The 16,511-nt window shown below is 34.3% G+C and overlaps 1 protein-coding gene across 1 annotated transcript in view; it reads right to left on the reverse strand.

Moving 5' to 3' along the window:
* AP3B1 (adaptor related protein complex 3 subunit beta 1) overlaps nt 1-16,511 on the reverse strand; it is a 120,198-nt gene that overhangs the window by 50,058 nt on the left and 53,629 nt on the right. Inside the window, exons 14-17 of the mRNA XM_039384526.1 lie at nt 16,328-16,484; nt 13,470-13,644; nt 6,179-6,251; nt 5,232-5,338 (exon numbers count right to left, since the gene is read on the reverse strand). Coding sequence (XP_039240460.1) covers nt 5,232-5,338; nt 6,179-6,251; nt 13,470-13,644; nt 16,328-16,484 — 512 coding nt within the window. The remainder of the gene's footprint in view (nt 1-5,231; nt 5,339-6,178; nt 6,252-13,469; nt 13,645-16,327; nt 16,485-16,511) is intronic.

Genomic DNA, 16,511 nt, shown 5'->3' on the forward strand with positions numbered 1-16,511 from the left:
TCTTAAATTTAAGACCATACCTTTTCACTTGCTTCATAGATACAAACTTCCCCAGGCACCCTACTAACATACGATATTATAAAAAGCGGTTTCAATTATGCCTTATGCTAGTTACAAATCTAGGGGAGGGGAAAACAGAGACAACACAAATACTTTCGACTGTTCCACATGGAAAGACACCACTTTAAGAAATGAAGTTGGAGAGAAAACCATGCAGAACTGCGAAAACATCTCTGCTTAATATATGATTGTGGTCAACACCACAAAGAAGTTATAAGTACGCACAGGAATGGGATATATGTAGGCTGTCTTGTAGCACACATCCCTTCACCTCCCCAGAACAAACTTTCCCAGTTTCAACCTGTACATAAAATGGTAGGCTTCAGAAGAAGTATAACTGAATGCAAAGGAAAAAGTTCTCTTCTGGTGAGACAGCAAAAGGATAAGACATTTCTTATAGGAAGTAAAAAACAAGACGGCAAATACTAAACTATAAAAAATAAGCTTGTGTTATCCTAATACAAAACTACAACAGCTGATAAAAGAGAAGATGTGACTAACATTGAAAGTTGATTTAAAACCATCACCTTTTGCCTGAGTAAAAAATTTTAGAAGCATCCTTAAGAGAGTATGGATATAGGTACAGAAATGTAAAATAATTACTTAAAAATAATGGTAGTTGATAAAAAGCTCTCTGAGAACAATGGGCAGAAGACTGCCATGGCCCACAGTCTGCTGCAATCACAAGTGATTGCACTACATCTCTTTCATGACAATAACAAGTTAATGTTTCTTCTGATGCAGCCATTCCTGAGGTGAGCTTATATGAATGACAAAGGTATATAGTTAAAAAATAACTGCTGCTAGTAAAGCTCTGAAAAAATAAGACTCGTGAAGTTGAGTGCATGCCAATAACTATTTAGAAGAATTACTATTTATTTCTCTACTGTGGGATTTTGAAAATTCTTAAAGACCTCATGCTAACCCTTCCTGCAAACTACAGACTAGACTAAAGTCATAATATAATCCATTATTGCTATTCTTGTGTTCCTTGTACTTCTAAGCAGAGATGCTTCAAACAGAAGCATATACTTCAGATTCAGTCTTAAGACTTGTTACAGTGGAATTAGAAATAGCCTGAATCGACAAAGCCATCTAAATACCAAGAAAGTCTTCCCCTGTAAAGACTATGTCAACAACTTAGAAATTAAAATACCATTAAAGGTGTTCTCCGAGTCTGAAAATATCTCTACTTAAATATTGAGAGAGTTCATGTTTACTATTTCTCAAGGAATTCTGTAAGTGTACTCAATTTAAAATTAAATGTATTTATCACCTGGTATGACAGGTCTGCAGCTTGACCTTGACTTTTGACAAAAGCTATTATTTCTGCTTTACGCATCACCAGTCTAAAGAAGTTCTCAAAGTGGATCTCAGTCAAAAGTTCTTTAGAAGACACAAAACAGAAAACAAGATTATTTACTTCTCCCTTCCTAAACAGTTTCTCTGGAAAGTTGAGTAGTAAAACAATAAAAACATATTACTGTGGTAATAACTACTATCATGAGGAAACACTGGACATACTAAATGAAACCTTAGTAAATAAAGTGGTACCACCTACAATTACACCTTAATTCCAAAAGCACAATAATTAATAGCAACTCTAAATTGTTGCATCAAATATTTTTATAAGTGCCTCCACACTACAACAAGAGTTTTCCCCTTATTTGCTACATGTTTTTTTTTATGAGCTTCCCTTAGTCACCCTTGACCTTTTCCCTAAGTTATCCTATTTGGGGCAGGGAAACAACCTTCTCCCCTCAAATCCTACTCAACTCAACCCACACATTCACACACTTTTTGCCCTATCCAACTGCTGCTACCACCAGAGCTCATATCCAGCTGTCAGTTCTTCCTTGCACTAAACATTTCTGAATCACAAAAGATTTCGTGCTACCAAAGCAGTATTTCCTTTTCACTAATTTTGTTTATAAAAGTATGGGTCATTTTTATCAGTTAATTATGCTATGCAGCACACTCAGGGTTCTCCACATTTAGAAGAGCAGTTCCTTGTACATTTTTACCACCTAAAATCCTAATGAGAAAAGAACAGGTGGTTTAGCTTTTTTTTCTTCATCAGTTGTGTGACAGGTAGGAACAGATGATCACTCCCCTCTTCAGCTTCTCTGCATTACCACGGCTCTCCTCTCTCTCCTCTCACCATTTCTGCTCAAAATATTATTTTCTGCAGCAGATTATAACCCTTCCTGTCCTTATGTCAGTCATGAGTTTTGCTTTTAATTTCTTCCTTTCCCACTTTATGACCCCCCTTTAGGGGACAACACCCACTTCCAGTGTTTTCCAATAACTGCTTCACACTGACAGCTTGCAGCTTTCTCTTGCCTCCTGTCTTTTATTTGCACTGCATCTTCACATATCTTTCAAGCCTGTAAATTATCCATCCGAAACTCAATTGATGCCAATTGCAGTTTCTCCAAGCACTTAGTTTTGACTTCACTTGCATGTACACCTTGAAAAGCCACACAGAAGCCTCTGGCGACCTCAGTTACCCGGTTCAGTTGAACCTGAAGATGAACCACAAAAGCATGCATATGGATTTACTATGCTTTGCATCCAGTTGGAAGAAAGTTATCCATGAATTATAAGAGAATTTTGTTTTTCCTGGGACAAACTATAATATGCACGTGTGCATTTATATGAGGGGGAAATGTGCTATATGTAAACATAAACGATAAAACCAAATGAGCCACAGGACAAAGCATTAGGTTATGCACTGCAGTTTCTATTCAAGGATATTTTGGGTTTGTAGGTTTTACCATTACTGTAAAATCATTCTTGTATTTATGCTTTCTATAACGTTCAACAGCTATGAATTTGAAATTGTAAGTTTTCTAAAAGCTGTATCCAATTACAGTGCTGAATGATTTGAATAATAGACTGCTTGACATATTCCAAGATAAGTGGCTGCTACATTTCTTTGATATTAGGGTCATATACTGTACTTATCTATTTTTACTCCATGCTCTCCATTGCCTAGTAATAAATTAATTTCTCACTGTTAGTTTGGCATGTGCCCTACAGTTATATTCATCTTCTCTCTCACTGAAGGAAGAAGAAGTTTACTAAGGTATTTTTAGAATTAGTCATCACAGATTAAATTCAAACTACTGTTTTAAGAGAGACATTCCCACATAAAGCTGGTTTTATGTTTTCATTTTTAGAAAATTACCCAATGGTACTAAACAACATAGGACAATAGCCATTTAACTACTTGCATGCATGCAAGACTTTTTACAATACATGGATATAATTTGAAAGAATGATTTTTAACATTAGTGTTTAATTTCTGTTGGTCCCTGGTGCAGAAAGCCCAGAAAAGGACCTCATGTATATCTGCAATTATCAATGGCAATGGCTTAGATCTGAACAACAGAATACAGACCAAAACATTTAATCACCATCCAGGCTGCAAGAATTAGTTCTTACATAATTTGCGTTGTTTCCAGAGCAGCAAGAATGTTCCAGCTTCTTTGCTGGTTACCAGGAACTCAGCAGTACCAAGGAAGAGGCATTTTGCACATTCAATGTTTTCATAGGGAACAACTACTCTTTAGCCTAACCTTCTAGCTCTTTCTAACACCTCTTGTTCTTTGTAGCAATCTGAAGAATAGGGAGAGGCAATCACAGTAGCAATCACAGGAAAACAAGAATTAATATGGGAATAGAATATGTGTTCATGTAGTGTAGATGATGAAAAGACACTGGCAAGCAGGGGGTGTTCTCAAGCCTCTGACATTACTGATTGCTATCTTTAACTTATCCTTAAAGGTGATAATTCTGAAGTAAAGCAAAGACACCAGAGTCATTCTTAAGCTAATCCAGACCCAGGAAAACATATGACTGCATGTGTTTTGAGTTGTCGAAGCCATAAGGGACGGCAAGGAGCCAACCATAGGGTGGCAATCACAGGAGTAACACCACAGCTGCAGTTAAACACAGACTTGCCACCTAATACAGTATACTGCACTGCAAAATAACATGGAAGAGAATTTCTGGCATCTTCAGACTGTGTGACATATCAACCACCACATGTCATGTGAAGTGACTGCATGTTCATGGATTGTTACTGGAAATTTACATTACATCTCAGTTTTCTTAGATAAGGCTAATATCCAACAAATTATCAGAAAGCCTACCTTTTCAACACCAAATTTTGAAGCCTGCAAACATGAAACTCAATCATAGCTACCATCATCTGTTTCTTGAGTCAAATCATTCATGTAACTCCTTTACATAACAAGTATTTGATGTTGCAAACTATTGCTCCCAAGACCAACACAAAGTAGTTTACCAGCAATTTTTAGAGTTGCAGTGTAGGTTCTACGTACCAGCCTCATTAGAAACAAGGTCAGGCTGAAAAATATTTGTGACTCTGGTGTTCTTTTCTGGTGACTTCCATCCACTTGCATAAGGAAACATATCCTATTTCATACCACTGCGATTTCTTACTAAACTGCAAATTTAAATTGGACATACAAAAATGACTAAAAAAACCCAACCAAAAAAGAACAAACTACTATCCTTTTCCACAATAAAGAATGCTCTCTACCTCCATGAGTTTGCTAACCTTAATTATACCTATAGTTTTGAGATTCCCTAATGGAAATTGCTACAAAGCACTAACAGAATGAATCATGACACATGCTGATACACCACTGATTGTAAATCTATACCCTTTTTATTTGCACCCAGGGGCTACGCTTCATATACTCATGAAAAATTACTTCCAAGTAGCAAAATGTCATAATTGGAGGCATGTCTGGTAAACAAACCGGCTGAGTATTACCAAGTATGTGATGTTCTTGTAGCTTATTTTTGATAGTGTAGCAATTAGATCATTTGAAAGATTTGCATAGTTTGGATAGTTAATTTGAGAATTAAAGTTTCCCTAAGGCAAAGTAAAAGCTTGAAAGAGAAGGTTAAAAATCCTTGGAAGCATCCTTCTTAGACATGCAACATTCATACTTTTCTCCACATTTGGGAACATAATTACAGATTGAAAAATGCTGCCAGACTTGCATGTAAACCAGAATTTCATACAAGACCTTTAGAGATGAAAGAACTTAAAAAAAACACTTTAACGATGTTCTCAAAATATGTGAAAAGCTTAAATTAACACCCACCTACTCCACCTTATAAAGGTTACTTACATCAATGACAGATGAACTTGACAGACTTAATCCCTCTAAGTCTGCTGTTAAACTTGGGGATAAAACAGCTGCTGTAGGAACTGTCACAGGAGTTGTCACAGGACAGACTAGAAGTAAAAGGGCAATTGATATTTAAATTGAAAAAAAATGTAAATACTGGGAAAGAAAATTATATTTCTTCATTAAGCAAAAAAAAAAACTTTACATCTTGATTTAATTATTATAACCTTTTATTATATCCTTGTATATATGTTCCTTAATCAAAGACTATATTATTTTTCAGACATATAGCCCTAATACTCAACATAAACAGTGAAAATACAACTAATATAAGTATAGACCACATATACAATTTATATTAAAAATATTTTCCCCTCCTTTCCCATTTCCCCCCTATTTTATCCTTCAGTTTGATACATACTTTTATATGTACTTTTTCATTTACAAGTTAAGTGCAAAGTACATGTTAATGCTATTCTAAGGTACTGCACCTATAGAAGTAAACTTGAAGAAGGGTACTAAAAGCATAGTCAAAGAACAGTGCCAGCTCTGCCTTACCTTTCCAAGAGTACAATTTCACACTGTTCTTCAAAAATGTGATTGGTTCACAGATTGCACAGTGTTATACAAGTAACATCCATTAGTGGATGAGAAAATAAGCCCACTTTGACAGAAGACAAGTCTAAACACATAAAAATTCTCAAAGTAAATGTTTTACATACATTCTAAAGTTTGAAACAATTTCTCAGTTATAAAAACCAAACAAAATCTCATATTGTAATAATTGTGCTTAAAAATAACTTGCAAGTCTAAGCATTTATTTTGTTTTCTCAGGAAACTGGTACAATAAATGAACAGAATCAATGTTTCAGACACTTAAAATTCATTGAATTAATGGAATTGAATTTATGCCATGGGAAAAATGAGGCTTTAATCAAGATACTTACAATCATCTAAATCTAAGAGAAACACGTCTTGTTTATTTGGAGTTTTTCTGTCTTGTACTGTTTTTTCTTCTTTCTGTCAAAATATATAAATATTTCATCTTTCATCATATCAGCAAAAACAAATCTTTAACACTTTTCTAAAGCAAAATGTGCTTTTTTTTACTGCTTTCATAAAGCAAAATATATCCATTTTCAGGGCTTGGCATCCAGAGAATTCACCTAGCGAGAAAGATTTCTTTATGCAGTTAAACAGAACCTAAATTCCACAACTGAATATCTGAAGACAATGTGTTCGTTTAGTATTAATCATTGTTGCTGCAAAGAAAACTTTAGGTGACAGATCAGATACATCTGTTGAGACCACTAACAGAGACAGCAGCATTTTTTTTGAGACAAAAAAATCTGGGTACTAACATTTGTTTCCATATGAAGAACAGGTCAAAGTCCATTCAACAAGAAACAGGTGTTATTTGCACTTATCTAGGAGCATGGAATCCTGTCCAGTTATCTAATGGGATTTTACTTAATTGCTAGACAAATAACACTAAGTTGATTTTTGTCACAAAAGAAATTCCAATTTTAAGCTTTAAGATGAGTTCTAAAAATAAGAACTGTCAGTAGTGTAATAAGAATTGGCAGTACTCTTTAGAGTAGAGAAGTAATAGAGTTATCTCAGTAACTTGGCAAACAGAGTATTTCAACAAAATTTGTTTCAATACACCTAAATAAAGACTTCTAAACAAATCTTATAAGAGTGAGTGTTGGCCATACCTCCAGAGCATGTCAAGACAGTGGTGATTCAGGAAAGAATTTAGTGTGTCACAGCTCAGTATAGGCTGCCAAGAGGGTGGTTTAGTATAAAGGACTGATCTTTGGATGTAGCCACAACAGTTTTGTCATCATGCTGTTCCTACCCACACTTAAGCATCCTTCATTTGGGTCAGCTGAAGAATTCCTTCTGCCTTTGCTCTCTCTGACTCACTTACCAAACAAAAGGCTTAGCCATTCTTTTAGAAAATGTGTCAACTGCCTTTAGATCTTAAGACATTGCTCACTACCCAAGGTACTGCAAGTAATTTAAATGTAGTCTTTCAGAGTCACACTTACGTGAACTTTCTAGTTTACCAGTTTCCTCCTCAACAGTATGTGACAGGCAAATGCACATATGTACAAATATTTTACCATTTCTAATAAATTAACAGGTCTAAATAAATCAGCAAAACGCCTTATGACCATATGGGCCTCCATTTCTTGAGCATTTCAGGTACTCATGATATAAACTTCTACAAGAGTTTAGAGTCCTCTCAGAAACTCAGCAGCTATCACCATAGAATAAAATGACACCTCTTTTCTCAAGGTGCAATCCCTTTCTTCTAGTCTCTCAGCCTCATGGTCAGTTGCAAACTAACAATAATGACAAGTACATTTTTTTTTCCAATTTTGGGGAGAAATTCCATGGTTCCCTCCAAAGAACATTAAAGGAACTAGCTAACGTCACTATTTGAAGCCACAGATATTAATGACTACCAGGCTTGACCTCAGCCATGATGACATTGGTGATCATGTTCTTCCTATAAATCCATGGATATGGTGCTAATGTTATTCCATGTCTTATATATCTGTCCAGAATTACTGAGGGACTCTGCTGCAGAACCTACTTTCTTAAATTCCATTCTGCTCACAACTACCAGACTTTTCTCTTAAAGTGTGTTTATTAGCAACTCATGAAGCTTCTTTTGGCTATTCTTGTTTTAAATCTATGAAATAAGGAAAAATGGAACACTTCATAATTACTCAGGTTTATAAAATGCCAGAGAAACAATTTTGTAACAATCCTTCTAACGGATTCCAACCCATTTTATAGCCCCATTTGGTGAATATTTAGCCCTGAATCTTGGGGTTAGTTCTCACCTGCAGCACTTTTACTATAAACTATGTATCAACTTTTTTCCTAAAGCAGAAACTGTTCAAAAGCCAAAACAGACTAAAGGAGAACCCACTTAAAAAAACCGCAAACATATTTAAAAAAAATCCTCAATTTCCGAACTCTTTCACTCCCTGTCCCCACTTATCCATAAGATACAGTTCTACCTTCAACTATGACAAAGGTTCAAATGTTATTTTTAGCTACAGTTCTGTATTTGCTAATTATTTCAGTAGAGATGGGATTTCTTCATTCCCTTGCATTATGCAGCCAATAAAGTCCATAAGAAGTGGCTCACCCACATGAGAGGTGCACAAGGACAAGAATTTCATATATTTCAGTACAACTTTTTAAAACATTAGGAGTAAGAGCCAAGGAACCCTTTCACTGTTAATCTGTTTACTGGAGACAACTAAGACATTCTATGTCACAAATAACATGAACAGTATGCTTCAGTTTGTTTTTTCTGTTATTTATTTTGCCATTCTGAAGTTGTTACCGAGTACATATCACAAAGCTTGTTATGTACTTTCGTAAGATAAAATCTATTTCTGCACTGATACTATTTTGATTCTATTACATAATACATCTTTAAAAATGAGAGGGAAATCCTTCAAGAGAATTTATTTCTTCAAAACAAAGTAAAATGGTCCTAAGATAAGGTACAAGTGAAAAATCCTTGTATCAAGGTAATGCATGGTAAGAAAAACTTCCACTGCACACTTTATTGGAAGATTATATTTATACTATAAAAACAAGGAAACAAATAACACCACTAAATAGAAAACAAAACAAAACCAAACCCAAATCTTACTCTACCATCTGGGAAATGCAAAATCAGAAGCTAATTAAATCAAGTAAAAGCTAATGCTAAAGTATGATAATGTCTTATTTTCTATTTCAGTCAAGTGTGTCAAGCTTAAGAAAGCACTCAGTTACTTATATGTGAGTGCATGCTCTATATACACATAAACACACAAATATTTTCATATTTATATGTATTACATATATGGGTATATACATTAATTGTGTGCAATTCTGTACAAAACACCAAAGAAATCTATTTACGTGAGTCCTGCCTATTACAAACATGATTATTTTTTAATTTGGTTTCTCCAAGAAAAGAAAATTGATTGGCTATCTAGGAATAATAAATAGCCAATGACTGCAGATATTTCTATTGAATAAAAAAAGCTTTGCATTTGAAATCAGGACAATAAAAATGTCCTGACGTGTCTGACACTTCTCTGTAACATAATTTTTCATCTTTTTTTCTTAAAACTAAGTCTACAATATAACCCAAACAGTTTCCTACCAAGAAATCCCACTATGGAAAAAGCAGAATACTAAACAAAGAAGTTAAGGTATATTCCATCAAACATTTCTCCATTTGCAATTCATCTTGGTAATAGAGATAGAACCTGGTAAATGCATATAGGACTTGAAGCAGGAGATTTCTCTTGCTCAATGCATAATTCATGTGCTCCACCTGCAAAGTGTGTAAAATGAGAATTTCACACCGCAGCATGAGCCATGGAGCTGCAGAGAAAAGGCAGATGAAATCATATTCTGCTGTGCGAATTTTATTTCTTATCCTCCCAATATTTATACAAAACCATCACTGACAATCCAAATGCATTGACAGATCACCCACTGTTTCCATTGTGTTAGCACTTGAAAAGAGATCAGGCAGAAAGATAGACAATTTGTTTTTGTATATTTTTTAAATAGTGGATCAGGTTTTTAACAGCTGAGTGACTGTATTATACTTGTATTAGGAGGTCAACAGTAGCTGATTTTAAAATCCTACTGTAGAGACACCTATTTATACATGCATCATCATCAAATCTGCATTTTAGCTCTGCAGTATTTATGCTTACAGTATAATATGTATCTGAACACCTCAAACTATCCATATTTCAAATTTATATAAAAGACTGCAGGAAAAGAGGCTGACTTTTCTATTCACTGCAGCTCAATTACAGTGAACACAACAGCTTTTTCAAAACAATTCTTCAAGAGAAAAAATATTAAAACATTAATAACATATTCAGAAAAGTAGTCCAAAGTTTTTGTAGCCTATTTTAATGCTAGTAGATGCATAGATGTATGCAGAAATTAGGCTTTCATGTGAGTGTAATCACACCCTTTTTATTAAGACAATTCTGCTGAACATGGCAATGGTACTCAACAAAACATATGGAATGGTAAACATCACCCAAAACATCACCAATGTAACATAGTTCATAATGTGTGGCAAACTAAGAAACTATAAAAATAGACCCTACTAACCACTCGTCTTATCAATATGTATTTCAGGAAATTCTTTTCAGTTTTACTGAAAAGGAAATCCTAATGAATCATTTCCCCAAACAGACTGACCACATTTAAGAATACCTTGTAGCAGAATAATATAAACAATGTCTTTTCCAATTAAAATCTATCAGGATAAAACATGCATTTCTGAGAGCCTAGGAGAAACCATCTGCTTCCCAGGTGGTCTGAAAAATAAGTCAGGAAGGGAAGTAGAAAAATAAATACGTGTGGCTCCTGTAAAATGTACTTTGACACAAAGGCTCTATATACAATACTTTAGCTATAATGTTTTATAAGGTTTGTTAACAATTGTTTTTTCTTTTCAGCTTGGAAAGGGTTATCATCAGCTAGCTCCACCTATCACTACAGGTTTCTCTCAAAACAGGTTTCTCTCAAAAAAAAAAAAAATCTATTAAGCTATTTAGCATAACAATCTCCTCTAATAAAAAATACCTGTGATTCTTATCCCCAACCCCCTCATCCAACTATGCCTCTAAAAATAAACAAGTACCAGAAACACCTCAAGTATAAATGCAGGCATCAAACATGGTTTAAATGGAAACTAACTTCATGGTTCCAGAGATCAGTATCCTAGACTGAAACAGTCCTCTCTGTCCAAGGGCATTAAATTAACTACCCCCCTGCCTCTTCACACATGACCATTGCTGTTTACAGCCCATCAGCCATAGCTTGTTGCTCTTATAATAAATGTGCTAATTTTTTGGTGAAAAAGGATTTAAGGAACATAAACATTTAGCTTTTGCATACTGCGCTCTACACTACTTTTCCATGATCTCCTTGCTTCTTTTTTTGCTGCTCTGCATATAAACCCACTGCTGTTTGTTTTATTATGCTTTTGTGATGTTTAAAAGCTCTGCAATTTTTCAGCTCTACCCTTTGACTCTACTCTGACCAAATCGTCTGTCAACTGTTCAAAAATTTTTGTTCCTAACACATTTCTTTTTAGGTGCTTCTTAATCAAGTAAGACTTCAGAACTACTGCAAAGTTCTTTTCTCTTAAAATCCAAGGCCTTGACAATTTTCCATTGACTTCAACAATTCAATCCCAAGCTTCTTTGACATTCCAGTTCTCATATTCAGTATATTTGACTTCACACATTCTTGACTGCTGTTTTAAAATGTATACAGCCCTCACATACCATATGAAATAACCAGATAGTTTAAAAAACTAGTGAAGGAAATTATGTTCATAGTGTTGATATCCTGGGAAAAACGAACAAATGCAGCAAAGAGCAGATACTACTGTTTGAATATGGTTTTGCAGTGGCTGTTCAGAACTAAGCACATCAGAGTATCACTTTTTGGCGAAAAAATACTGTGCTGATATGAGAAGCTACAAAGTGTTATAACTAATTTATGTCCCGTTTAGCATCGAAGCAGTTTATTCTAAGAGGATTTAGGTTATATATTTTATGCTACCATTTTTTGGCAAGATGCAGTCTAGCTTCTCTACTAGAAAAAACTTCAACATAGATGTGTTACCCAGTGTGGTATTTGGGCAGGAAACAATGATCAAACCATGAAAACACACCTCCATTTCTCAAATGCTACAGCCTCACTTCATCATTTTTCTACTTGGTTGAAGAAGGGAAAAGCTAAGGTTACAACTCAGAGCTCCTAGACAGACCCATAAAGTTACAAAACAAAGACCATGTGCAACCTAAGCTCAAGATTTAGAGACACAGATAGCCTTAGCTTCTCAACTAAAGGAAATGCACACTGAAACAGCTTTATAAAGTTATGGCCTTCTCTCTTAATTGTTCAAAACACACCTGTCCACCAGCTTCTACAATTGCATCAAATGCAACAATGTCTATTTTGACTATTCAGCAATCTAATACAGCAGTTCTGACTGAAATGTCTTGGTTTAATTTAAAATGCATCAGCATTTCACTTGATTTTCAATACCACACATCAGTATTAAAACAGAAACTTCTGAGCTACAATTTTACCCTTCAAATTTTTTATAAAAATACAGAAAGAAATGCACAAGAAATATTTCGTAACAGAAAAATAGGTTTCAGAAACTCTTTTACTCTTCCTCCATAAAGGGTTTAGCATAAAGTTCCTCATTTATTTATTTTTTAAATGAAAAGTAAGTAGGGAAACAGAAACCAATTCACTGCTATTAGCTTTAGCTCTATAATGCTAGCTTGATTCTAATGAACTGTTAAGCTCTTTTGCTTCACTAAAGTAAGCAATTAAAACTTAACTGACACATAAATGGCTCTGTGGTGCATTTTTGCATCCTCACATATTTCCAAGTCCAGTTAAAAAAAAGACGTATTTGAAAGCTTGCTACTTCATGCATGTTTTAAGAAAGCTAATAGAATTTGAAGTAGCAGAACTCTTTGAAAGCTACCAAACACAGCAATAAAAAGTTAATTTCTCATTAAGAATATTAATTCTACTAACCTATGTATACACCTCTATTATAGATTCACTAACTGCACTATTCTCAATTTTCACAGGAAATTTTAAAACAGAGCTAGTGTTTCTACTAGAATGTCCTCAAACTCTTAACAGACAATGTACTAACACTTGTTTCTCGGTTTTCTTTTCTATCAGACCCAGGTCCAGCAGTAATTATACTGTAAGATTCCATTTTAATAAAACAGTCATTAACACCTACGTACTAAGCTTTCACCAGCTTAATAGTAACCTAAAAATAGATGAAAAATAATTAAATTCTATTACATAAGAATAATAGACTATTAGAAAAAATATTACATTCTGTCTATAAAAAATAATTAGATTCTATTTTCTTCTTCATCTATCTGGAGTAAAAATATAATGGAATTTAAACAGAAATATGCTTTTTATTATAAAAATACTCTTACTGGATTTAACTATAAAACTACCTTGGGATTGGTCTTTTTATGAAAAGTCGAAAATTTTTTGTCATGATTTCTGGGGGTTTTTGATATGCATAAAATGACTACCTATCTCCATTCCCACAGAAAGAAACATGCATAGACATGTTTTAATATTTCATAGAGGTTTTTAAAAAATATATTTTACCTTACTAACCTTACTAGAGGTAGCACTTCTAGGTTTTCCAGGCTCAGAGTCACTTTTAGAGTCTGATTCTGATTTGGAGTCTGAAGAACTTTCTTCTGATGAAGAGGACTCTGTATCAGAGGAACTGGATGTGCTTCTCTTCTTGGAGATTCCCTCTGCCTTCTTTTTAATATCTTCTGAATCACTATATATTTAAAAAAATGTTAAGAGACATGTAAAATCACAAAAGAAATCTTTTTAGGCAATATCCTACATCAACATTTCAAAGTTTTATTAAATGAGTTTTAAGTCAGTATTGCTTCATGGTAAAAAACTCAGCTATGAATGAAGCAGTCACTTTTTCAAGGGTACTCAAAATTGTTCTATCAAGCTACACAACATCACATATAATCTGAACCAGCAAAACAGCCAAACAAAATGTGAACACATTAAATATTAACAATTTGCATGCATCCAGCTTGCAACACTGCAGAAAGAAGTGCAGAAATATATATACAAAGACACTTTCATATTATTCCACCTATGATTAACAGAATGATGTGTTAAGTTTTTGTAAATTAATATTGTTTAAAAGAAAATCAATACATTTAGTTTATTCCTTTGTTAATTCTTCTAAATCAAACCATACCATCTACAAATAATACCTACAGTGTCTACAAATATTTCAACTCACTAAAGAGTTTATACCAAGAGCTGTTATCTTCTGATACCCTTGGTCACATTGAATACCTTACAGATAATGGACTTTGGAGACTATTCTTCACACAGTAAAGTTCCATTCACCCTGGCCATGTTGAGTTATGTTGCTCTGTGCTAACAGCTACTGAATATTATCTGGCTTGTTCACGTCTAATCATACTCTAATTACCTTTTTGTCTCGGGGAGTTACTACCTAGAAATACCACAGGAAATTAAGATTGTTTTCTAGTAGTTATCATGGAGCAGAAAAACTAATACTGCATACAAAGAAACCCCCTCTGTTCTTGGATTTGCAAGCAAACATTTTATACTTTCAAATCAGGTGTTTCATACACTACCTGTTTAAGCTTCCTTCCCAAGACAATAAATTGCTTACTGAAGTGCTTGAAGGGTAACAAGGTCAACAGTAATTAAACAAATCCAGACCACTCAATTATTAAGAATCCCTCTGGACTCAAATTAAATTGTTATACATTTTTGCTTAGCTTTAGGAGCAGTACAAAATAATGTACTATGCTGCATTACTGTTTGAGACTTCAATGTTTTTATAAGAAAAAAACGCAAAGAAGGAGAACTGAAAAATGTAACACAACAGAAAGCAAAATAATTAGGGTAAAGTCTTCCTCCTCCCAAGAACTTCCCAGGACTGAATTGCCTAAATCAAATTTAATCAAAATTACTGGAAATCAAGATAAACATTTAGACCATGCTAATAATGCCTACACATATAACTGAAGTTGAAATCAACTCTCGACATTTTAGTCAAAAGCATTCTTTTCTGAAAGCAACAAATTTTAAGCTTGCAAAGCTAAAAATGGAGCGATGGTACACTTCACAAAAACAGTCTAATGGAGCAAATCTGATTGTTAAAATCACAGTGAAAAATTGGTTCTATCAAAAAATTATGTTTCAATAGGACAACATTTAAAAACTTGTTTGAGGTCAATGAACTAAACAAAAATTCACTAGCATATACTGTTCAAAGTTTCTTCATGACTGGTACTGACAAAATTATCTACATTTCTTTCACTGCCATTGAACAGAAGTTGTAGTTGCATCAACAAATAAGTTGTTCTGAACTCATTATACAAATGAAGTTATTTTTCAACAATTTATCTTAGCTCTAAAACTAGATTTGAAGATTAAAAATGTTACTTTACTGCACATCAACCAGTTTTGATGGGTAATCATTGTTTATCTTACTGCTTAAAATTTCAGATGTTATTCTAATGAAAAGAATTTACTGGTAACTAGCTTTTTAACTTTGCGATGATGAAAAGCCTGTATTAATTTAACCTACAGATTTCATTTGTTCTGAACAGGAAAAACAATATAAATCACTTTTAAAATCATTAAATCCTGACTTAAATTAATAAAGTCATAATTAGGGCATTATGCTGTGTTTGTTATGGAAGTGGCAAGGCGAGCTGCTTTAATTACTGTCTGTAATAAAAGGAGCAGAGTGTGTACTGTGCCCCAATCAGCGCTGTCAGCCACGACTGAGCTGAGCTGCAAACTCATCAAGTGAGCTGGCAGCAGACTACAGAGTAAAGGGCGATCGTGTCTGCAGAGGCCACTTGCTGACAGCAGTGGAAGAAACAGATTCATACAATCCAAGGTATTAGCCCCAATTACTCAAAATTTTAATGATACTTTAATACATGATAATGCTGTTGATAATAGGCAATCTTAAAAAGCACTAACACTGAAATATCTTATGACCGTTTCCCTTCACAGCCCTTGCCTCTAATATTTGGATCATAATCTTTTTAATATAACATTATTTAGAAAAATCAATTGTCTTAGTTATATAATGGCAAAGTGTTGAAGGACTTAATTTTAGCTCTCAGCAAAATTGCTGCGAAAGGTAATTAAGTGTTTCACGCAACTGTTTGATCACTGATTCAGCCTCCCAAGGTTACCACAATTTTCAAAAAGCCACCCAAGATTCTACTGAAGTCAGAAATTAATTCCAAACATAAGAATAGTCTGATTAACAAAAATATGAACCCAGTTCATACACTGACTATTACTCACATACACTGACATCACTCCCTGGTCAAAACACCCCCAAAAAAACATAATTAAAGGCTTGGCAGCCTGCTTACATGAAGAGTGCTTTAACAGCTAGTATCACAAAAATAAAACCCATACAAATGTATACCTACCTTTCATTGGCAGCTCTAGATGTTTTTTTTGCTGTACTTTCTTTGCTGTCTGAATCACTGTCAGTTGATTCTTCACTGGAAGAGGAACTCCCACTAGTCTCATCAGTGCTGCCTTCCTCTTTATCTTCCTTCTCGCTTTCACTGTCAGACTCACTCCCTGAAATACAAACAACCCTTAAAATTT

This window comes from Pipra filicauda, unplaced genomic scaffold (assembly GCF_003945595.2).
Source record: "Pipra filicauda isolate LSUMZ 115617 unplaced genomic scaffold, ASM394559v2 scaffold35_size7292922_pilon, whole genome shotgun sequence".
Taxonomy (NCBI): domain Eukaryota; kingdom Metazoa; phylum Chordata; class Aves; order Passeriformes; family Pipridae; genus Pipra; species Pipra filicauda.